Source organism: Myodes glareolus, chromosome 11 (genome assembly GCF_982192425.1).
Source record: "Myodes glareolus chromosome 11, mMyoGla1.1, whole genome shotgun sequence".
NCBI lineage: Eukaryota > Metazoa > Chordata > Mammalia > Rodentia > Cricetidae > Myodes > Myodes glareolus.
The window spans coordinates 49987875-50010801 of NC_142036.1; the positions used below are offsets into that span (position 1 = coordinate 49987875).

A 22927-nucleotide genomic window follows, 5' to 3' on the forward strand; every position below is an offset into this window, starting at 1 on the left:
GGCTGTGTGGGTGGAGCACAGCCTGGTCAGGAAGTAGACGGCATGTGCTCTGAGGGAGAAGGTGTGCTGGGATGGCTAGGGATGCCCTGTGGGTGGTGCTGCTCAGGAGGGTAGCCCTGCCCTGAGTCTGGAAGAGAGGAGATGACAAGGAAGGCCATGTTTGCCTGAGTAGGAAGCCATAAGAGCTGTGGGGAAGGACAGTGTCCACTTTATTTAACATTTCTTTACTAAGGGCTCAGCCCATGACCCTTTGCAGAACAGATATTAGTCTACCCTCTCTTACGTGTGAGTACCTCTCATCGCTAAAGTTTGTTCATAACCCCAAATCGGTACACAGGACCCTTTCAAGGTCAAGCCAAGGATGGCAACAGTTTTCAACGTCTTGATATGTACGTTCCAAGCTGGGCGGTCAAGGAAATAGGGTGCTTCTGCCCTCCCAGGGTGAAGCCTACTTACAGTTAGTGACACTGTTTGTTTTCATGCTTTTTATGAACGAGCCCATGGTGCAGCATTGAGTGGTGAGATGGAGGTCAAGTGGGTACCACTTTTGCCTTTGAGTGTAGACTGCGGAGGGCGCTGGACGTGTGAGCTACAGAACGATGGGGTAGAAGTACAGGGAATGTGGGGAGGGGATGGGCTGGCTTTGTGCAGGAGACTTGGGGGACTGTCTCAACATCCCCATGGCTACCTGGAGGGAAGGATTCTCAGTACCTCTCTTCCCCATAGTAACAAGGGCATGGAACACCTGCTCAGCATGAAGTGCAAAAATGTGGTCCCAGTGTATGACCTGCTGCTGGAGATGCTGAATGCTCACACGCTTCGAGGGTATAAGTCCTCGGTCGCGGGGTCCGACTGCAGCTCAGCAGAGGACAGTAAGAGCAAAGAGGGTCCCCAGAACCCGCAGTCTCAGTGATGGCCGGACCTGCGGTGGACAGTTTGCAGAGATGGTCAAAGGTAGACCCGTGCACCCTCATGGCTCTCTTATGGCTGCCTTGGTCATGTGCCCTTCCCCCACATTCCATTTCCCAGGGTCTGAGTGGGTGGATTGCAGTGTTCTTGTACCAGGGGGTACCTTTGAATGCAGAGTTCTAACTTTGGTATAACCTTAGTAGGTTCTAGATGTGGTTCTTCTCGCACTCTTCCGTCTCCTCTGCCAACTTGGAAAGCATCTTAAAGCTTTGGGGATGAACAGTGAAAGCCTGACCTGGAAGTGTTGGCATTAGATGGGAAGAGAGTGTGACCCTAGGCGGCAGTGGACCTCACCCTTCCTAACGCTGGGACCCTTTAATACAGTTCCTCATGTTGTGCTGACCCTCCAGCCAGACCGTTATTTTCGTTGTTACTCCATAACTGTAATTTTGCTACTGTTATGAATTAGAATGTAAATATCTGGTATGCGACCCCCCAGGGGGGTCATGACCCACAGGTTGAGAACCACTGTTCTATAAGACAAGTGCTGTAGAATTAACTGTGTGGCTGTAAAATCAGCCTTTGAATGGTGTCTTCTGGACCACTTGATTGACAATCAACTTGTTTCACATTCCTACCTCACAGGCTTGTGAGGACTGACGACATGTGACTGATAGCACTGTAACATGTAATTCCACTGACGACCAGAGGGATAATGGCCGAGCTCAGATGCGAGCCGCCTTCCTCCTCCCAGGTCCTCTTACTATCCCTGTGTAGATTCGTCCTTCTTGGTTTACATTTGTAGAGCCTGCTTATTTGGCCTGTTGAGTGTGCACCTGTCTTGGATTAAGATTTAAATCTCTTTATACCTGAGTTTCCTTGAAGCTATGTTGGTGGGTTTTTTCTATATCCCTTTTCCTCCCCACCTCTTGTGTGTGTGCGCGTGTGCGCGCGTGTGTGTGTATGTGTATGTGTGTGTATAAGGCCCCATATTTGCAAGAATAGAGTTCATCTATCGTGAGTCATAACACACTGCTTCTTTTAGGCCTTGTGAATGCACAGCAGAGGGGCAGCATCATCTACCCATGGGATGATGCATCTACAGGCTGATGCATATGATGCATAGCCTCTGGAAGGAATTATCTCTCTCTCTCTCTCTCTCTCTCTCTCTCTCTCTCTTTCTCTCTCTCTGCTATATAGTGTGGAGTGGATAAGCAAAGAACCTGAATACATCTCTTTTTTTTTTTTTTTGAGCTCCTCCAAAAAGAAAAATATTTAGGGGTAATTGTGGCAAGAAGCAAGAAGAAAAGCTTCTCTAACCTATGTGTCTCAATATTTTCTTTCTTTTTATGCTTTTTTGGAGACAGGGTTATTCTGTGTGTAGTCCTGGTTGTCCTGGAACTCACTCTGTAGACCAGGCTGTCCTCGAACTCACAGAGATCTGCCTGCCTCTGTCTCCCAAGTGCTGGGATTAAAGGCATGTGCCATCACCATCCAGCTTAAAATATTTTCTTACCAGAACAGTTTTGAGGTGGGTTGTGTGAAGTAGAAATGTAGTAAACTCATTAGCTCTTATTCAAATGGGATGTAATGGGAGCTAAGGAGAAAGACCTTCTGAAATGGCAATTGGAACTCAAGTTTTAGAAGCTGGAATTTTCCGACATGTTTTTAGGACCATGGCAAATTCACAAAATGTGTAACGGCTCTACTTTGAAAGTAAGCAATTAAATGATCATGCCGATTGGGTGTTTTAAAAAGTAAAACCCGGTGATACAGTATTAAATATACTTTCCTTTGAAAATAGGGTTGCTTTGGTCAGTACATCCTGTGTTTACAGAGTCATTCATTAGGAAGATTACATCTAACAAGAGAGAACTTGAATGTGTCTTAATTTTGGTATTGGTGTGCTGTTGCTAACGCCGACTGTCGCAGCTGTCACACACACACACACTGGGACGCGGGCGTTGGGAGCACGCAGATGTGTGGATGATGTTCTGAGGCAGTTGGAGATTATTAGCAGCTCAGTGCTACAGCCAAGAGCCTCGGTGCAGAAAGCCTCCCCCTGCTGACAAAGGTCAGGGATTGGAGGACAGGAAGTGGGAGGCAAAGGCAGTCTTGAAATACTGCCAGTAAAATTTTGTTTTTTCAAGCATCTGCCAGACAAGAGAAACAAAAATCAGAATGAGCTCCAAGCTATTGTCTCCTTGGTAAACAGCCAAGTTCTTGGTTGTATTTGGATACCCAAGAAAGGGATCAGTCTGAACTCAGGTGGTCAAACGGCCTTCTGTGCAAAGTTTTGTGTGTACTTAGATTAAGTATATGCTCCAGTGGCTGCTAGCTAGCCTTGAATTCTTAATCCTTCTGCGTCAGCCTGTGGGGATCTCAGACAAGTACCACTGCCCTCAGCCCATTAGTTATGGGGTGCCCAGTTCTCCCACCTGATTCTAGGGTCTGCTCATTTCACTGTGTTTGGTTCAGTGGGAGGAGGATGCAACCCTCTAGGTCATTTCTACATGACTTGCATCTCACCTGGGTCTGGAAGGGAAACAGGTTAGCCCGGCCTGAGACTTCTCAGCACAGGGTTGTTTTTGACTCGGTTCTGGGACAAGTTGAAATGTGATCTGTACTCTAAAGACCATTTGTTGTTTCTGAGCACCCTAGGGTCCTCTTCTTCCTTTCAGCTGAGGTGCCAATATCTCTGGTCATCTGTTCCAGACATGCTATCTAAGGATGACACAGTTTTCAATGTATTGGGGAAATGCTCAATGTCCTTTTTTGAAGATGGGTCCTTTTCTCTTTGATTCATGATGGCTTCCTTGAAACCTTCACATTCCTTTGGGACAGTTTGAATTCTCTCATAGCAGTACAAGTCTCAAAAAAACTTTTTTTTTAAGGATGAATAGGATTTGTCACCTATCTATGGATTAGATTACTGAACACCCCTTTCCCCCCAAATGACCCCCCAAACCACAACTGACATATTACAGAGCAACCATATTCAGCTCTGCCTTGAACTGGTATGGCAGGATTCTTCTGTTTTAACCAGCAAGCCATCACTCGAGAAACTTATCTATAGATAAGTGGACTTTGCCCAACTCTAAATCACAATCTTAAATTAGAAATGGTCACCATGAAATACCCTTAATACAGATATTATTATTTTCTAATGATAGAGGATTCTCACAGATTTCTGGGTGTGAACTAAAGAGGGCTGGTGTGGACAGGATTGTCCACAGGAGAGCCACATGGTGATTTCTTACAAATGCCCCTCTTTTCTCTGCCCCTGTTTATCCTGCTTGTCAGTGGAAGTAGAGATTAACTCCAAAAATAATCCCCAAGGGTGAGAACACAAGTCAAATAAGAGAGGGAGTTTTAACCATTTAAAAAACAAAATTGTGCCAACAGTACATTCACGCAGGCGCGCGCGCACACACACACACACACACACACACACACACACACTTCATGCCCGTTTTCCCCTGTAGCTTCCAAACTTCCTGGAGCTGCAGCTATACTATACATTGTACACAGTCTCTGTGACATGATTCTAAATATTCCAGGGATCATCTTCACTTGTAGGCCAGCCAGTTTCTTTCTTCTTCTTTGTGGCAGGCAAAGGCTTGCTAGCTCCAACCAGTTCCCAGTCACTGCGCTCTGAGTGGCAGTCATTTGATTTCCTGGGAGCCCTGGTCCTTTATGACTTTATGAGGCAGTGGTTGTGTCTCTCTGAGCCTGCTGCTTGACTATTCTTGGTCATTTTTTTTTTCCAGACAGATACTGTGTGCCATCAGACTAAGGTTGATGACAGGCTTTAAACTGTGAGCCTGTTAAGAAACGAGCGTTTGGGTTGAGTGTGGTGCCTTATGCCTACCTGGAAACCCTCACACTTGGGAGGCTTGCCTTGAATCTGAGGTCAAGCTAGGCTACAGAGTGAGACTCTATCCCACCAAAATGAAACAAAACAAAAATCTAAAACCAAAACCAAAAAACCCAACAAACACAAAAATACTGTGTGATGCTTTTAAGACTTGTCATGCGTCCGTCATGTGTCCGTTTAGGAGTCCTTTGCCCTTGCAATGTCCCTTTAATATCTATGCAGCTGTTTCAAAGAGGTTTAATTGGACATAAAAATGTTTTTCATAATTTGGGTTTTAAAGACATTTTTATTAGGAGCTGAGTTTTAAGAACTTAGAGTTGCTGGGTTAAGCCGTGTCTGATTTTCTCCCATGAGTTCCATTCTCTTTTGGGGTTTGTAATGCTGAGAACTGTGGTCAGTCTTCTGGGGAAGGGGCCATCAGCGCGGATGCTTGCCTACCGTTTCACAAGACTTACTAGTCCCACCTTCCCCTAGGTTGTCTAAATAGGAACAATTGAACCTATTGTTACCAAATCGCTTCTTACACATGACCACAGGCACTGTGTAGAGATGTAAAAGTTCTGGTTTGCAGAGAATCTATTTATTTGAATAGATTTTCTGTAATTTTTGTCATCTGAGTCAACTAGTAATATACCCTCCAGAGATGGGGTGGAGTCACTCATTGATACTGAAGTTAGATTTGTGCCTGTGGTCATTTGAAGATTTCCCCTACAAGTGGGGAAGGAAAGGAGTGAGCAGTTTGCTTAAGCCTGACCATGAAACGTGAATCATCTCACACAAACATTTTGGGGGGATACTCCAAGCTCTGCATGGAAGGAGGCAGAAGGGGCTTTCTGGGGGTATTGGGGAAGAGGGGCCAAACTCAAACTCGGAGGTCTTCAGGCTAAGAAAATATCTGTATTGTTAGCCTTTAAAAGACAACCTACCCTTTGACATACTTCAGCCTCCCTTGCTGAGGGCAGTGAAGGCCTGTGAGACACTCTCTGGAGTGCAAGGTGGAGAAGGAACTAGACTTTCTGCTAGTTGCCTCAGGCTAAGATGGAGCAGGGAACCTTGAAGCAATTCATTGGCTTAAAAGTTGTTTAGACCCCCCCCCCATTACTGTAAGCCAGGCACAGTTAAGGTGGGATAAAAACAAATACCCCCCCCCTTTTTTATGGCCCCTGGACAAACTGCTGGGTAATTGAACAGGTGGCTTGGATATCTGAAGAGTGAAGGGTCCCAGGTTGAAACAGTGACAGGCTTCTCTGGCCTGAACCCTCCAGTTATGTGTTTTGCCCAGTCAATCCTGCCTCCCGGTGCTGATGCAGGTGAGGAACTGGGTTAGTAGTTTTCAATCAAGGATGGAGAGATGCTGAGACTCACCTGAAGTGGGATGGACACAGCGCTGGGGCTTTGTCTCATTAGATAGCCCACTGCTTTAAGTTCTAGGCCAGCCAGGGCTACACACTGAGACTCTGCCTCAATTTTTTCCCCCTTCTTTGGTAGCAATCATAGCTCCTTCAAACACTGTAAGATGCAGCCAGTAGGGATGAAGCTCCCAGGTGAGTGCTAGCTTGTTTTCTCCATGTTTTCTGACTCAAGTGGGTTGTATCTTCAGCAGTAGGTTTTCCTATGATGCTCTAGAGAATGATCAAGAGTTTTGGCCATAGCCTGTATTGTTTCAAATGATTATTTTGTGTGTAGGCAGGAGAGTTTCACTGTATAGCCTTGGCAGGCCCAGAACTTATGAATTCTCTTGCCTCTGCCTCCCCTGTGGTTCCTGGATTAAAGGCGTATGACACTACATTCTCCTTCAATTTTATTAGATGGTTTTGCTGGGTGAAGGAGTTATACTCTTTCAGGATCTGGAACACAGCTTTCCAGGCCCTTCTGACTTTAAAGGTTTCTGTTGAGTAATCAGTTGTTGTTCTAATCAGTCTGCCTCTGTAATTGACTTAAGTGTCCTCCCTTGGAGCTCTAAAACCCTCTCTGTAGTTTGTGTTTTTAATATTTTAACTATAATATGTTGTAGGTAATGTCTTTTCTGGTGTTATATATTTGGTGTCCTCAGACCTCACATCTGGAGAGGAGCCTTTTTCTCTAGGCTTGGGAGATTTTCTTCCATGACATCACTGAAGATGTTTTCTATGTCTCACTATAGTTTCTTCTCCTTCTAGGCCTATGATTAGATTATGTCTTTTTACGGGCTTCCAAAACTCCCCCATGCTCCATTTGTTATTGCTAATTTTTTTAAAAAAAATTTTTCTTGATCTTTACTGACTGATCCAGTTCCTCTATTTTGTCTTCCGTCCCTGTGTCTGTTTTAGACACAATTCATTTTGTTGCAGAGGCTTTCCACTGAAGTTGTTAATTACTTCAATGGAAATGGTTAAGTTAAACCATTACTGAGTCTTTCAATTCTAACATTTTTTTTCTTCATTTGAACTGTTTTAAAAAATTCAAACTATTTTCATGTCTTGGACCAGCTTTCTTATTTCATTCACCTCTTTGTCGTCTGAGTTGTTTGACCATAGTTACAACCATTCTTTTGAACTCTGTAAGTTTTTCTATGTTATCTCCACTAGGGGCCATTACTATGGGAATTGTACTTTCTTTTTCTCGAGGTGACATGCTATTTGGGTTTTCCCTGTTCGCTGAGTTGGGATTTGCACATCTGGAGTTTGTTGGTTGAGGTGTTCAGGATGCTAATTCACAGCGGCTTTGAGAAGCCTGGCTTCCTGTTTGGTAAATGGGGATACAGCCTCTCTCCAGGTTTGGTGTGTTTCACTTCTAGAACAAGTTTCTCCTGGCAGTATGGGCTTGTCCTGGGTCTCAAGGCTAGATAGAGCAGCTGGCAGGGCCCATGTGATGGCTGAAGGGTCCCCTGGAGGTGGGAAGACAGGTTAAGAGGAGGGGGCACTCCCTGACAAGCAACCAGAGTGACTTGGGTGACCCAGATGGAGGATAAGGGGAAGGAAAATGAGGTAGCCTACCAGGCCCATAATAACAACAGGTGGTCACTGGGATCAGGTGAATCTCAAAGGGAGAGAGAAGGGCTGAGAGGAGGGGGGGGGGTCCAAATGGGGACACTGGGGGAAGGAGAGTCAGCCTAGTCACTGTAGAGTCCATGGTAGCAGGTGGGATCAGGTGAGTCTAAGTATCTGTCATATTTGGAAGACTACCTGCCCTCTTACAGAGTTGAATACAACAGGCCGGCTTTTTTTTTTTTTTTTTAATGAGAAACATCTGAGTTGTACATATCACAAATAGTTCTAACCCCTGGTGGCCAAACAGCTCAACCAGACCCAAAGTGTCTCTTTAAAACATGAAAAGTCTTAAAAAAATTAACTTATAAAAACATCCCTATCAAGTCTGGAGCTTGGCATTTACTGTACATTAGTCCAAAGCTCAAGCTAAAAATCTGTTTTTTTTTTTTAATCAAAGTTTACATTATTCATACAGGTTCAGTGGTGTTAAAAATATGCACAAATAACCACATCCATGCAATAAAATTTCTTTGAAAAAAAATTTTTTAAAGCAATATAAAAGAGCTGACCCAGGTACGGAACAGGACATTTTAGTTTATAACCGGGAGCGCAGACTGCTAGCCGACTGGAGGAAAACTGATTCTGAACATTTCAAATGTGTCTGAATCAACCACGATTGGAGTTCCCGAACCATTACTCAGGTAGGGACCTACGAGCTTCTTGGATATAGTTCATTTATGTGCTGAACATCATTGTTTGTGGGCCTTATGACAGCTGTGCTACAATACAGTGTTTTACAAAGTGCGTGGCTCTTTGGGAAGCCCCCCTTTCCAGAGTTCTTGGAACCCATTACTAGTTTTGAATGCCAGGTCCTGCTGTGTACTTGGTTCTATCCCAGAGGAAGGACATCTTGTCTGAGTGGTCGTGGGCCCCTAGAGTCCATTTGCTCAAGATGAGGGAGGTGTCTGCAGCAGGACCCTGCATCAAGGCTAAGGGTCACTCACAGGCTGAGCACCTGTGGCCTAGGCTAGTGGCGTGGCACTGCAGCCAGCTGAATCCTCTAGGTGGGAGGCGGCCCGTTGGTGTACCGCAGCATGGGATAGAAGGAATGGGCGAAGTTGTTGGCCTGGGTGCAGCTGTAGTCTTCTTCAGAGGCAGGCAGCAGGCAGGCTAGAAGCAGCAGCAGCAGCAGGAGCAGCTGCAAGGGCAGCGCTGCCCTGATCACCCTTGAGAGGAAGGAGCGCCTTGGTTGTGAGCTGCCAGGGCCGTTGAGGTGGGACATCCTGCCAACAGAGAGGTGGGGAGAGCTCATCGGGAGTGTTCATAGGCTACCCTCACCATTCATTATCTGGCTACCAGCTTACGAAGGAACTACAGGCCGCTGAGGTGTGTGCTTCAGATGGGCTGATGGCTAATTAACAGTGTCAAACTGACAAGTTCTCGAATCATAGAGGCACACCGGTGACAGATTATCTAGGTTACCAGAGGTTGAGAAGACCTGGTTTAAAAAGTGGGCAGCACTGTTCCATGGCCTGGGGCTCTGAACTTAATAAAAAGGAGATAGCAGCAAGCTGAGAGGACAAGCATTCATCCACTGTGGGCACAATGACCAGCTGCCTCAAGCTTCCGCTACTGCGATCCCCACCCCTCATGACGGACTGTGTACCCTTGAACCGCGAGCCGGGGTAAACTATTCTTCATGCACGCTGATCTGTTAGGGTATTTTCTCCCGACAATAGAACAGTAGCTCAGACAGTAGGGTGTGCTTTGGGAAGAGGAGCCTGGTCCCCTGCAGATGAACCTAGAGAGTGGTACTGAGAAGGCTGGGGAGTCTCTGTGGGGTCTGGGATGCCATTACCTGTTGTCTGTCTCCTCTTCCTCGTTGGTAGATCTCTCCGCTCCAAACTGCTGGAACAAAGAGGCCCATGATGCAATGTGTTCTTCCTTGGGTTAGCTAGCACCCTGCCCCTTTGGTCACTTTCCCATCACACTTTTGGGACTGGAGTCACACCGGTGTGTGGTTAAACTTGATGACATGATTGGGTTTATTGACCCATCAAGATTTTCATATTTCAGTTTCCTGGAGACCTTCAACAGGGGTCCTCATCTTTCACGACCTACTATGATCTCAGAGAAAAGCAACTCCCCGGGAGAGAGCCTTTAAAAAATCATTTTTAATAATCACTTGTAAGGGCCAGTGAGAGAACTTTCTGCCAAGCCTAATGACCCAAGTTCAATGCCCAGGACCCAAGTGATGGAAGGAGAGACCCGACTCCTACAGGTTGTTCTCTGACCCCCATATGCACACAGTGACATGGGTGTATATACAGATTCATAAATGATTGGGAAAAAAATGTTCATCTTTTGCTCGGAAGGTTGAAATAGATTGGTGCTGTCACGAAAGGTCCAGGGGGCCCTGGAATCTCAGGTTTCTGCCATCTTAATGACTTTGAGAGCCATCCTGGGTATTTTTTTTTTTTTAAGGAAGGAAGGGCACTCACCTTTGCAAAGGAAGTCGGTACAGAGGCAGCTGGAGGCTGTTCCCCAGAGTCCACTTCATCAAAGCTGGCCAGAGAGGGGTCAGGATTCTGAAAGCCACACCCAGGTATTCAGGTTAGGGCAAAACAAAGCTCTAGGTAGTCTCAAGAGCACTGTGCATTATGAACTTTCCAAGGAGTAATTTGTTCCTGTTCCAGCTTAAAGCCTTCTAATTGCTCTCTTCTCCCATGCAAATAGACTTTTTCAGAAAAAAAAAGGCCATATAGCTGGAGCACAGGAAACCTGGAACTCCAATTGGCTGTGAGTTTCCATACATCGTTGATAGATCTCCAGCTAGGCGAGACTACAATTTGGTATTCCCTTGAGTTACATCACATTTTTAAGAGACCAGAAAGTCAGTAGATTAGAGGACAACCAGGAAAGAGAGACCAGGACAGTGAGGAGGGCTGGAAATCTTGTCATGAGAGACAGTGAAGGCTTGAAGGCTTGTTTCCAGCACAAAGGTAGAGATGATAGCGGGACTCATCTTGCATATAACCCTAATAGTAGACAGGTACAATTGTTACCTGCCTTTTTTCAAATGACACAACACACACACGGGGCTTATGCAACTTATTTGATAAAGGTGTGTGGGCCAAAAGGGGCTAAAACTACACGGACTACCTGCCCCCCTCCACCATAGTGAGGCTACAACCTGTCTTCCTGCGCCATCTTGACACGGAAAAGCAACAACTGGACTCACCAGTCTTTCTTGCAAGGACATCAGATCTTGAGCCACTTGCTCACGCAACTGTTTGAGTTTCTTCTCGATTACATGGACCTTCTCTGCGGCCTCAATGTAGTCTTCTCCATGCCCCTTAACGAGAAGGCTGGAGGAAATCTCCTGCAAGGAGCTGACTTGAGGCTGACGGTCTTCCAACTCCTTTTCCAGTTGCTGAAAGCAAATTGGTGCAAAAACAGTTGTCAGCAGGGAGCATAGGGTAGCTTTCTCTGTTCGGGGAGGGATGCTAGGTACCACTCAGCTCCAGGACTTCCTATGGTTCACGGGTACCCGTCTCAACCCTTGTTTGGCTTAGCACTATTAAGAGAGCAGCTCAGCAGGTTGTACCCCACCCGTTTTTAGTCCTTTTAACTCTAAAGATAATTTATGTTGAGAAATTAGAGGAAAGAAGCGATGGGGTGTGGTGTGAAGACACCCCTTATACACAAGGTCAGAGAAACTGAAGTCAGTGAGTCGAGAGCTATGAGGTCAAACCCACAGCTTAGATAGACAGAGGCGGCACCGGCTGATCACTTGGCTGTTGTGTTATGCTGCTACCTCCATCCAAATTAAAAGACGAAAATGTGTTTCAATCACTTTTCAAGTTCTTAGTAGCCACCTGGGGGGCAGTCAGGACCTTTCCACCCATGTGGAAAGTACTCTTGGGCACTGTTAATGTAGGGATAAAAAATTCCTTTAAAGCAATGCTCAGCAATTTTAAATATAAAATACTGAAAATCAAACTGCATATAAGCTTGTAGATTAAAAACAAGTCCCCTTGCGTATGTGTGAGAATGTATAGGTCTCACCTTGAGCTTATTGGTGGAAAGCACAACTTCCAGAAAATTCCAGGAATTTCTACTATGAATATTGACAACACACTCCCCCCCAAATGAAGAGTACAGTCAGACCTCTGTGCCCCAGGGTCCTGCACCCATAGTTAATCAATCATGGATCAAAAAACATGCACAACAAAAGAATTAGTGCTGTTTTGAACATATAAATGCTTTCCTTAGCCGGGCAGTGGGGGCGCACACCTTTAATCCCAGCACTTGGGAGGCAGAGGCAGGTGGGTCTCTGTGAGTTCGAGGCCAGCCTGGTCTCCAGAGTGAATTCCAGGACAACCGAGGCTGTTACACAAAACCCTGTCTCAAAGAAGGAAAAAAAAAATGCTTCCCTTGCTGTTCTTCCCTAAGCGTGGTATAATAGAAATTTATAGCATTTACACAATAAATTTACATTATACTAAGAAGTGTAAGAAATCAAGAGAGGATTCAAGGTATATGGGAGGATTTGTGTAGGTGGCATACGAATAACATGGAAAACCATGTACCTTTCACCTAGTGGACTCAAGTACCCCCAAATCTGGGTGTGTGCAGGTGTCTAACCACTCTGCTGTGGATATCCAGGGATGAATTTATCAGCGGAAAAAAAAATGCTTCAGTGGGTTTGAGTTTCAAAAGTATTTTTAAAACACTGATACCCCTAATTCCTGAGAGAGGTTCTTCACCTTGCTGCCTGAGCCCATGAGTCACAGTCACCTAGGCCACTGTGGTGCCCAGAACGCTAGGGGAAGCTCGGACCCGTGGAAGTAGACAGTGAAGTGGTCCTGTGGCAGACACTCACCCTCAGCTCTTCCTGACACTCCAGGAGCGCCTGGCGGTCTGCCTCTGGGCTGGCGACACATGCCTTCTGCCTTCGGCCCTCTGCACTTGCTAGCCACAGGAGCAAGTCCTGACTCAGCCGGTGGAAGTCCTTTAGAAACAACATTCTCGTCAGTCGCCCGCCTTTCTCGTCCTAGCCAGCCTTCTACACACCATTGTTTAGTTCTACAGATAAGCCCCAGAGCCAGGCGCTGGATGATTCCCAGGTCTCAGAAGGCAGCGCTGGGAAGCGAAGTGCTCCCCTGTTACAGGGCTAGGACTCTGAATCTCTCAAAGGACAGAGAGAGGCAGTTTCCTTAACCCGATGGCAAGCTTGCTTTACCTTTACTGTGGGCTTGAGCAACAGGCCTGGAAATGAGCACAGGGCCCATTTAATGGCAGGAGGGGCATAGGGGCTTTTTTACTCCCTAACCCAAGCCAGCTCTGGGTAAAGTTATCTGCGGCTCCTAGCATGTGGGCCGGGCTGCTGCTGGGCCAGGACGTTGGGCTGAGTCAACGTACCTGGCACTGCATGAGGGACTGTCGTAAGTCCCCTCTCCAGCTGTCCATCACCCCCTGGACCGTGTCCCAGGACAGGCTCAGCTGGTGGAGCCTATTTTGGAGTTCTGTGGATTCGGGGCTCTCGCTCAGCAGAGATTCCTTGTGGCTCACGTTGACGGAGACCATTAAGGTCTTGTAGGTAGCAAAGGCTTTTAATATCTCCTACCACCAAGGGAACAGATCAGGTTAGGACTTCTGGCGACAGGGGAAAAGGGCTCCTTTTGCAATACCTGTAAGGGACAGACCTTCTCCACACTTCTCCAAGCAGTGGCCACCAAGACGAGAGAGAACACGCCTGTGAATGGCTGGGGAGTGTCAGCTGAGGGAGCTGCCTTACAAGGCTAATGGGCTTGGCTGCCTGGCTGGGTCTGATGGCAGAGGCCTGCCTCCTGGCTGACAGAATAGCCCAGAGGTATGAGGAGACTCCACTGACCTCCACAGTCCTTTCTCTGTCTTAGGAACCATTCTCGGTAAGACTAAATGTTTCCCAGATAAAGAATACGTAGCTATTTGTCATTTACCCCAGACATGTCACCCCTTTAAGAGGAATGGTAACCTGGGAAAGAACAGATGTGGAGAGAAACTGGACAACCCCCAAGCCTCCCGTCCTGGGTTTCAGGACCTCAGATTTATTTGCTCAGGGGGGCACCCCCAAAATGCAGGCTTTAAGCTGCCCCTCCCCTGCACCCTGGGCCGCTGCTCTGGGTAACAAATCCTAACTCTACAACAGGGTAGGTAAGTCAGGCCACAGGACTCCTCAGCCAGTGAGCCAGGAAACCGCCACTGTTAGCCCTGTGTGAACTACCTCTACCTCATACAGGCCAGAAGGCTGGCTTTATGCTGCCTCACACTGTCTACCAGCACCTCCTCAAGAATCTAAAATCCAGATCTTTCCAGCCCTTAGGATCTGAGCCACATCTCAGCAGGGCTCTTTTGGGCTTGGCGATTATCCAGTAGATTCTCTCCCATGTGCAAAGAGAAACCTGCATGTCCGTCCTTACTGAAGTGAAAGCAGACGACCTCTCTACACACATTACCCGCATGCTGCCAGCTACACCAAACCCGGGCCTGACCTGTTTGTTCGGCTCCACAGCGCAAGCTCTGGCTGCACTGGTTTCCTCTCCCCTCCCCCAGGGCTCCCACTCACTTGCAGTTTCTTCACCGTGAGTGCCATTTCCTGGACGTTGGAGGGAGGCTCTGCCAGCCTCAGGGCTTCCAGCTCCGCTTCAGTTTTTTCCAGCCAAGCGGCGATGGTGCCGATGTCAGAATTCAGCCGCTGCACGTTCTCTTTTAACCGGAGTTTGCCGTGAAGCTCCTGCGCTTGAATCAGCTCCCATCTGTCGAAGGCACCTGGAATCCAAAGCTGCCCATTAAAGCGAGCGGTAAAGTGAGAAGATGTTCTCAGCTGTGTGGGAGTGGTCAGGGTGGCACAAGTGAGTCCAGGATGCTCCTGGCAGGGGGATCGGAGCCAGGGAATCTCCATGTTCAAGGTCGATCCCCTCCACTCCCACAAGGGCTAGAAAGATGTGGGGACAGAGGGTGAGGAATCCCAACCTGTGGCCAATTGGTATTCTGACCTCCAGCTCAGCAATTCATGTGGTGTTGCTGTTTGGACTCAAATGATCAGAATGTTGTGGGCATTCTGATCATTCTACTTTACATTTAGTTCAGCAACTGTTTTGGTAACTATAGAACTTGTCTTACGAGGCAGTTGAGACAATGTGTTAATTTCCGCCTTCCCATCTTGTTTTTCCATACATGGGAAGTCATTAAAATATGCATTTCAGAGTTGGTCGGTGGTGATACACACCTTTAATCCCAGCACTTGGGAGGCAGAGGCAGGTGGACCTTGTAGACCTGCCTGGTCTACAAGAGCTAGTTCCAGGACAACTAGAACTGTTACACAGAAACCCTATCTAGAAAGCCAAAACAACACCCAAACAACAACAACAAAACAATGCATTTCATACCCGGGTAGTGGTGGCACACACCTTTAAATCCAGCACTTGAGAGGCAGAGGCAAGCGGATCTCTGAGGCCAGCCTGGTCTACAGAGCAAGTTCCAGGACAGTCAGGGCTACACAGAGAAACCTTGTCTCAAAAAAACAATACAAAACATGCATTTCATCCTCTGAGGACCCTTTTGTCACACAGTGTATAAAGAACAGTGCTCAAACGGCCAGAGACACAGTTTTGCCTACCAAGCCTAACCTCAGCACCATAATGAAAAAAAAAAAAATCCAATTTAAAGTGAGATGCTTAGAGAGTCATAAACACAAATGGGCTTATTTTGAAATAGCAGAGGCTATTGTGGGGCAGGTTCAGCAGTCTTGGTGATCTATGTCATTGCTTGATCTCTAATTAATGTTCTATCAGATAAATGTTGAAGTAAACACCTGGCTAGGCCCAGATCCCAAACTCCGTATCTGCTAAGGGATGCCCATTTGTGGTACCTGGCTGCTGTCCCGTTAAAGTGTCCGGCTGTTCACCGTCCTGCTGGGGACTGCCCTTTGAGCCTCTTGGGCCTTCTTTGCCATCATCAGTGCCTTGACATAATAGCAACTTTACCTGGAACGAACCAATTTTTTAGGTTTATATATCTATAAGATTGAAAAGGGAGCTAAGAAACACCTGGGTTCATGGGAACAATAAAGAAGTAAAGACATGGGACCTTTCCCACCGAAAGGTAACTGATACATGACAGATGCATCCTTGCACATGGCAAGATCTGGAAGCAAGCAGAGCTGTGAGCAGAAAGCAGGCCTCAGCGACAGCCCATGAAGCGGATGGTATGTCAGTGATGGGGTAAAATGGCCGCTTTAGTCTGCATCCTTCCTAAGGGTCTCCACACAAACTGTGGGAAGAGTCAAGGTGATCACCCATCTTATGAGACAGCTCCTGTGGGGGCACTTTTACACCCTCACAGTGTTCCACAAATTCTCCCTGCCCCTGCACGTCACCCCGCTGAGGTGTTTGGCATTTTCCTCCCTGTGAATGGGCAACACAGGATCCTCCGCTTCCCTGGGTCATTCATTATCAGTCATCCGCTCTTCGGCGCATACAGTGAGTGACTCTTCTGCTCCCCCAGAGCTGAGTGGCCTATGATATCAGGCCTTTCCAAAAATAAACGGATTTCTTTTAGAAAAGCTGGGCTTTCTCTGGATCATTGTCTACCTGGCCTGTGTGTGTGGAATGGGGAAAAGGAGACTTCCGACTTCCGGTAACACACGTGGTTTCGCATCAAGTAGAAAGGCCGAGCTGCTGAAACTGGCCAGGTGAGGAACACAGGCCTAATGCCTGGAAGAAAGTGAGGCACAGGTAGGGGAAGGGTGTGGGGGCTGGGTGGGGTCTCCCTCCCCAGCCTCAGGCTGACTGTATGAAGCAGGTCTACTGTCAGCTGGGGAAGGCTTACAGAGTGCTGTATGCCCCACTGTCATGGCCGGGGAACCAAATCCACACCCTCAGCACCGCTGCTTCAGATAATGAAGCCCCTTTTTGTTTTCTGATGTGCAGTCAGAAAACAAATACAGCAAGGATTTGAGAGCCAAGAGGCAGCTTGGGGAGACTCTGTTATTTATACAGATAATTGCCTCTAAGGGAAATTGTTTTCTCACCAGGTCACTATCAGCACACACAGGTTTGGGGGCTGGAAACCCTCAAGTCAGTCCATTTTCTGGGTTCTAATGAAGCATGGGGACCTCAACAAAGAGCTTTCTTTGTTCTTTGGGTGGTGCTAGAAGCTGAACTTAGGACAAGCTAGGCAAGTTCTATCACTGACATCCCCTTCCTGAAGTCCCCTCAGAAGAAATCCCACCACGGCAAGCAAGACAGTTCAAAAGTAAGATCGGAAGTGCACGCCTGTCTCTGGGCTATATTCCCAATGGGTCCAGACTTACATAGGCTGGTTTATAAGGGGTGCTGGCATCTGAGGGGACCGGCGCCACGGTCCTGTCATCTTCCACTGGTTTGTAGTGATGCTTGGGATGGGAAGGGCTGTCAGGAACATGCCACGTGTGGCCCTCAGCAATGGATTTACCTGAAACCAAACGTCACACCAGTTAGGGTCTACCCTCCAACCAAAGGATTCCTATTTGGTGACATAAACATGGTCACAGGTGACAATGGCATCAGGTTATAGTATCAAAATGAGTTCCGCAGCTCTCCTTGCAAAGCATGCATGTTTGCAAAATGTCAGTACGTCTTGGAAGGACATGGAATGAGTCATGCAACTGAGCGACATTGCACCTTCACGAGATGGGACCAGAGCGGAGCACAACGGACATATGATTTGCTGCAGGAAATGATGAGTGGCATCTGGGTGGCACTGGTGTCTAGTCTGGCGGGGACCCTGGGCAGGTCTGGGGGCCAAGAAGCTAGAAGGCCTCTGAGGAGGGAGGGCAAGGGTGACTGTGACGATGGGGGCAAGGACCAGACAGCTGCTGACAGCTCTCTGCTTCCACTAGAGATGGGACAGGGTTGCGGGGAGGACCAGAGCTGCAAATCAAGGCGAGGTTTCTTCTGCTGTGGCAAAGGCAGAAGAGGTCCTTTCTAACCCCAGCCACACATCTCAGGAGATCACCAGAAGCGAGGGAGTAGTTTGAAACCAAGCCACCGTGAAGAAAGCTTGGCCTATGCCAAGGGACTCCAGTTAGGTAGAGGAAAAAAATAAAAGGAGCCATGACAAAAATTCCTTCTGCCGGACTAGAAGTGGGTGGGGGGAGGGGGTAGAGGCCACTCTGGTATGGCGTGGGATCTTGTAAGGAGCACGCAGTATGGGTGAGTACAGCAGTGTAAATACACCATGACACGAGGACCAAGGCGCATGGTGTCCACAGAAGGCACAGGTCAGACATGACGCGGGAGCGAGGTTTAGGATGCAGTGTGTGCCATGGGATGCGGCCATGTTGAGACACATGCACGGGCAGGGGCCTACCAGAAGATGCTTTCAAAGATTTTGTGGTCATTTTAAGATATGCCTCAGGATTTTCAGGGATTTCTACATCTGAAAAAGAACAATGTCATTGTCCTCACCAGAGGGGCCAGCGGACTAAAGCCCAGGCAGTAAGTCAACATAGTAGATACATTGCCAGCTTTTCTAGCAAAAGGATTTTCGAAACCAGAAAGACTGGTTGGTTTTCCCCAGTCAACTCTTGTTCATGGCAGTGGTGTGTTGGGACACACATGGCAAAAAGGGCCACACTTAGTCTATTAACTAATAATAATTATTAACTAATAATAATTAACACCATAGAAAAATCAATGAGTCTCCCATTGGCTAGAAAAACATCAGAAGATGAATTTCATCCCGCCTATACTAGGAGTGAGCTAATTCTCAGGTGTCTCAAAAGGCAGGCAGGGCAGAAGCCAGAAAGCCACAAGCCTGCATCGACCACAATCTGGACTCTGGATCACTGAGAAATCGCTGTGCTGCTAGGGTGCTAGAGATACAAACGGGTCAAGTTCACAGGCCTTGGGTAACTGCCTTTACCTGACAGTGCGCTGTAGAACGGACCCTCCTCGTCGTCTTCATGAGAAGAAGATCCCCCCACATCACCTGTGTGATCCCACTCCAGCGGGATCGAGTCCACACTGACGGGGGTCTCACAGCCAGACCGCTCATGTCCCAGAGCCGGGGGCACAAGGTGGCACAGTGACTGGGAAGAAGGTGGCTCCTCCATCTCTCTCCTCTTACGCCAAGAGTCAGTCTGGATCTCTCTCGGGTCTTCTATGTCCGTCTCATTCTCGGAGGCCTCCTTGTCATCTTCCAGGCTCTAAGCAAGAGGGCTCAGGTTTTAGGATGAGTTGGTTTACAGGCTACTGCCGCTATAAAGAGCTTTGGAAGTCGGCCTGTCTAGCCATTCTGAAAACAGCTGGCATTAACATTTCTTAAGTACGTTAGAAGGAGCCGAGGGTGGACTGGGGAGAGGGCTCAGAGGAAAAGCCATTGCCACACGTGTGAGAACCTATGGAATCCTTTGAACCCAAGTGAAAACAAGACATAGTATTCTGAGTGACTCAAATCCCGGTGCTGCTACTGGAGGCAGAGTTCCTGGATACTCATTTGCCCGTTTAACCTATACGGCTTAGTCTGGTGTACGCAGCAGCCAACTAGTTGGAATAGTATGGAATATTCCTTTACACTGGGTTATGATGTGACACCGTGATTGTTCTAATAAAGAACTAGATGGCCAATAGTGAGGCAGGAAGAGGTTAGGCAGGACTTCTGGGGACAGAGAGGTCTCAGGAGAAGAAGAGAGGCTGAGCTGCCAGCTGGATGTGAATAACCGGGACGGACATAACGGAGATGAGGAAACAAACTATGGAAGAACGTAGATTAAAAAATAGGAGCTAGTTTAAGTTATAAGAGCTAGTTAGAAACAAGCCTAAGCTACGGCTAAGTTTTCATAATTAATAATAAATCTCCGTGTCATTTCTTTTGTGAGCTGAGGCCCAAAAAGAAAAGTCTGTCTACACTGGAAGGTGAGGACCAACAAATACAATTGTCCTCTGACCTCTAACGTGCTTCATGGTACATTTGTACAACCCCTCACACACAAATGTGCAAGCACACACACATACACCATTTATTAAAGGGTCTCAAGTCTTATGTATGGTTATTCAACTTTGAACAATCCACAGTGGAGCCTGGACTCTGAATTTTTAGAGAAACCTAGCCCTTTTTTCTTAGCAAAAAATAAAATAAATTAATAATAATAATAATAATAGTTAATAATAAAGCTGAGCACCTAACCTAAATAAGTTTATCTAGAAGAGAAAGAAGCAATGGCTAAAGTGTCCATGGCCGATAGAATCACATGGTCTAGTTTGTTCTGTATGTGTGCAGGGGCATGTATATGTGTTCACATCTATGTGCATGTGTGTATATGAAGGTCGATACTAGGTGTTGCAATAGTTAATCTTGATGGTCAACTTGATGAGATTTAGAACTACCATAGAAACACAAATCTGGGCATGCCTTTGAAGGGCTTTGGGGATTAGGGCAAGTGAGGTGGGAAGTGAGGTAGGGAGAGCCACCCTAAACATGGGTCAACACCATTCCATGGGCTTGGGTCCTGGATTGAATAAAAAGGAAAAAGTGAGCCAAGTACCAGCATTCATTCACTGTCTGCTTCCTGACTGGGTGCAATGTGACCAGCTGCCTCAAGTTCCTGCCACATGACTTCCCTGCCATGATGCACGGTACCCTTTGCGAACTGAAAGGAACCTTTCTTCTGGAAGTTGTTCCCATTAGGTATTTTGTGACTGCCACAAGCTAAGTTAACTAACACGGGTGCCTTCCTCCATTGCACTCCATCCCATCAACTGAACCTGGAGCTGGCAGACTCAACTAGACGAGCTGGCCAGGAAGCGCCAGGCTCCTCTCCCATCTCCGTCTTCCAGCACAGGGTGACAGGCGCCCAATGCTGTGCCCAGCCTTTTATGTGAGTGCTAGGGCTCCAAACTCAGGTCCTCATGCTTAATACAGCAAGCACTTGGCCAGCTGCCACATCTCCAGCCTCTATCTGTCTTATCTTTTATTTTCCAATTCCATAATATAGTGTCTCTATTCAGCTTACATTATAGTGTGCTACAGAGAAAGCTCTAAGCAAATACCTTTAAAAATGAGGACTTCTTGGAGATGTTCTGAGGCTACACTTGTAGGAAAACAGCTACATTTGAAGTCTGCCAGTTGGAGCACACACAAAAGAAACCATCTAGCCAGGCGTGGTGGCCAATAAGATGGAAACGCTGAATGAGAGTCTTAAGTCCATGCAAACTTCACGAACTGTCTCGAGTTGAGGGAAACATCAGGGCATGTTGGAAAGCTGACACATCTGATACTTTAACGGTTAGAACAGAGCACGGGGGAGGTGAAGGCATCGAAGCTTTCAGATGTAAAAGGAAAAGGCAATTACATTCCCAAGTGGCTAATATGTGTAATCCAGACCGGACAGATCTCATTTAGGGGATGCCAACACTGGCCAGAAAAGCCCTGCACTGAGGATGATGAGGGCAGGGAAAGGGAGCACAAATCCCAGGCACTGTCCTTCCCACTGCTAAGTAACTGTCGCTCTAAGTCAGTGAGAGTGACAAAAAGGATTCCCCCATGGCATTTTTGTTCCTATTACTGTTGTACTTGGCACCATTTTTAAAATTAGTTTCTCAATCGTTACCGTGAAAAAGAACATTCTAGAATGCTATCATTTAAAACAGCGTGGAAAAGCGGGGGCTGGAGAGATGACTCAGTGGTTAAGAGCACTGCCTGCTCTTCCAAAGGTCCTGAGTTCAATTCCCAGCAACCACATGGTGGTTCACAACCATCCATGATGAGATCTGGTGCCCTCTTCTGGCCTGCAGGCACACATTCAGGCAGAACACTATAAATCTAATAAATAAATAAATGTTAAAAGAAAAAAGAAAAAAAACAGCTCTGGAAAGCATGGCCGCTGTTGTGTCTCACAAGGCAGGTGTAAGGCAGTTCAGAGGTATAATGTCACACTGCCCTACAACCTGTAACATGAGCGCATACACTTTAGAAGCATCACTGAGACTCGATCCACTTTTCCAGCCCAGAGGCTGAAATGCCACGGCTCTGTAAAGAAATGTACTCTTAGGATTTCCTCTTCATTAGCCACACAGTTCGAAACTCAATATTTCCAACTGTCATACACTAGAGAAAGGAAAAAAGAAATACAGAGGGAAAAATTCCTCCTAGTGACTGGAGAGATGGCTCAGTGGTTAACAGTACTTACTGCTCTTGTAGAGGACCTGAGTTCAATTCCTAACAGCATGTCAGGCAGCTCACACTGCCTGTAATTCCAGCACCAAGGGATCTGACATCTTATTCTGGCCTCCAGGGTGTTCTCTAATGGTTTCCTAAGGAGACTAGAACATTCCATCCTGAAGGGAAGCTCTTTAAACAGGAATGTATACAACTCAAAATAGCTGATCAGGAACTCCCTGAAACTTCTCAGATTCAGCTGCCAAGAAGACCCACTGAAGCCAAGCGGCAAGGAAGGTTCTTGAGAACAGAGCGGCTGCTTGGAAGGAGCGGGAACCAGCTGAGCTGCCTGGAAGAAGTTTAGACCAACCGAGGCACTTGGAAAGGCTACTCTCCCACCTGCTGAGGTGCCTGCAGGCTGTGTGGTGTGCTCCAGGTTCCCAGCTTTTGTGAGCTGTCACCCGTGATGGGCTGGGCTTTGATGACTCTGCTGTTCTTGAGTCTGATCCTATAAGTAAAACCCTTCACCCACATTCCTGTAAGCAACCCTGATAAAACCCATTGGTTCACCAGGTTGGACTTTGGTGGTATCTGGATAGTGGGCTCCCTATGTGGGGTAAGTGGATGTGTGTGCTGTGTCTCGCCAGGCAAAGTTTTGTCACACAACACAGGGGCACCAGCACTCGTGTGCGCAAACTCACAGAAATATGCACATAACGAAAAACAATCTAAAAAACAAACAAAACCAAACCTTTAAAACATTAACTTACTGCCATTAGATTCACACAAAGATGGTGAAGAGGGGGCAAGCAAGAGTCAGCACAAAACTAGCCCATTGCCAGATCCACCACGACTGGATAGGGAGTGCTCTAGGGAAGAAAGGCATGGCTTCCATCCCCTGGACCACGGTCCAACGAAGCCCTTCCCTTTAAATGCAAGAAGTAAATCACAGGTCTGGTATAACGTAACCTTCCAGACTCTTCAAACA

The 22927-nt window shown here is 47.1% G+C and overlaps 2 protein-coding genes across 13 annotated transcripts in view; one reads left to right on the forward strand and one right to left on the reverse strand.

Annotated features, from left to right (window-relative positions):
* The window catches only part of Esr2 (estrogen receptor 2), a 96615-nt gene that overhangs the window by 56104 nt on the left and 17584 nt on the right, over nucleotides 1-22927 (forward strand). For 4 of the 10 annotated variants that reach the window (XM_085697517.2, XM_085697516.2, XM_085697523.2 and 1 more), the window contains one exon: nucleotides 727-2672. The exons of 1 other annotated variant lie outside the window; for it this stretch is intronic. In XM_085697517.2, coding sequence (XP_085553643.1) covers nucleotides 727-913 — 187 coding nt within the window. In that variant the 3' untranslated portion in view covers nucleotides 914-2672. Of the gene's footprint in view, nucleotides 1-726; nucleotides 2673-22192; nucleotides 22876-22927 lie in introns of those variants that run through there. 5 more of the 10 variants (XM_085697519.2, XM_085697521.2, XM_085697522.2 and 2 more) reach the window with 4 other exon arrangements.
* Syne2 (spectrin repeat containing nuclear envelope protein 2) overlaps nucleotides 7983-22927 on the reverse strand; it is a 296837-nt gene continuing 281892 nt past the window's right edge. The window contains exons 106-116 of one of the 3 annotated variants that reach the window (XM_087911748.1): nucleotides 18706-18988; nucleotides 18151-18219; nucleotides 17114-17253; nucleotides 15671-15785; nucleotides 14366-14568; nucleotides 13180-13380; nucleotides 12641-12769; nucleotides 10997-11188; nucleotides 10257-10343; nucleotides 9614-9660; nucleotides 7983-9038 (exon numbers count right to left, since the gene is read on the reverse strand). In XM_087911748.1, coding sequence (XP_087767874.1) covers nucleotides 8816-9038; nucleotides 9614-9660; nucleotides 10257-10343; nucleotides 10997-11188; nucleotides 12641-12769; nucleotides 13180-13380; nucleotides 14366-14568; nucleotides 15671-15785; nucleotides 17114-17253; nucleotides 18151-18219; nucleotides 18706-18988 — 1689 coding nt within the window. In that variant the 3' untranslated portion in view covers nucleotides 7983-8815. Of the gene's footprint in view, nucleotides 9039-9613; nucleotides 9664-10256; nucleotides 10344-10996; nucleotides 11189-12640; nucleotides 12770-13179; nucleotides 13381-14365; nucleotides 14569-15670; nucleotides 15786-17113; nucleotides 17254-18150; nucleotides 18220-18705; nucleotides 18989-22927 lie in introns of all 3 variants that reach the window. The other 2 variants (XM_087911747.1, XM_087911749.1) reach the window with 2 other exon arrangements.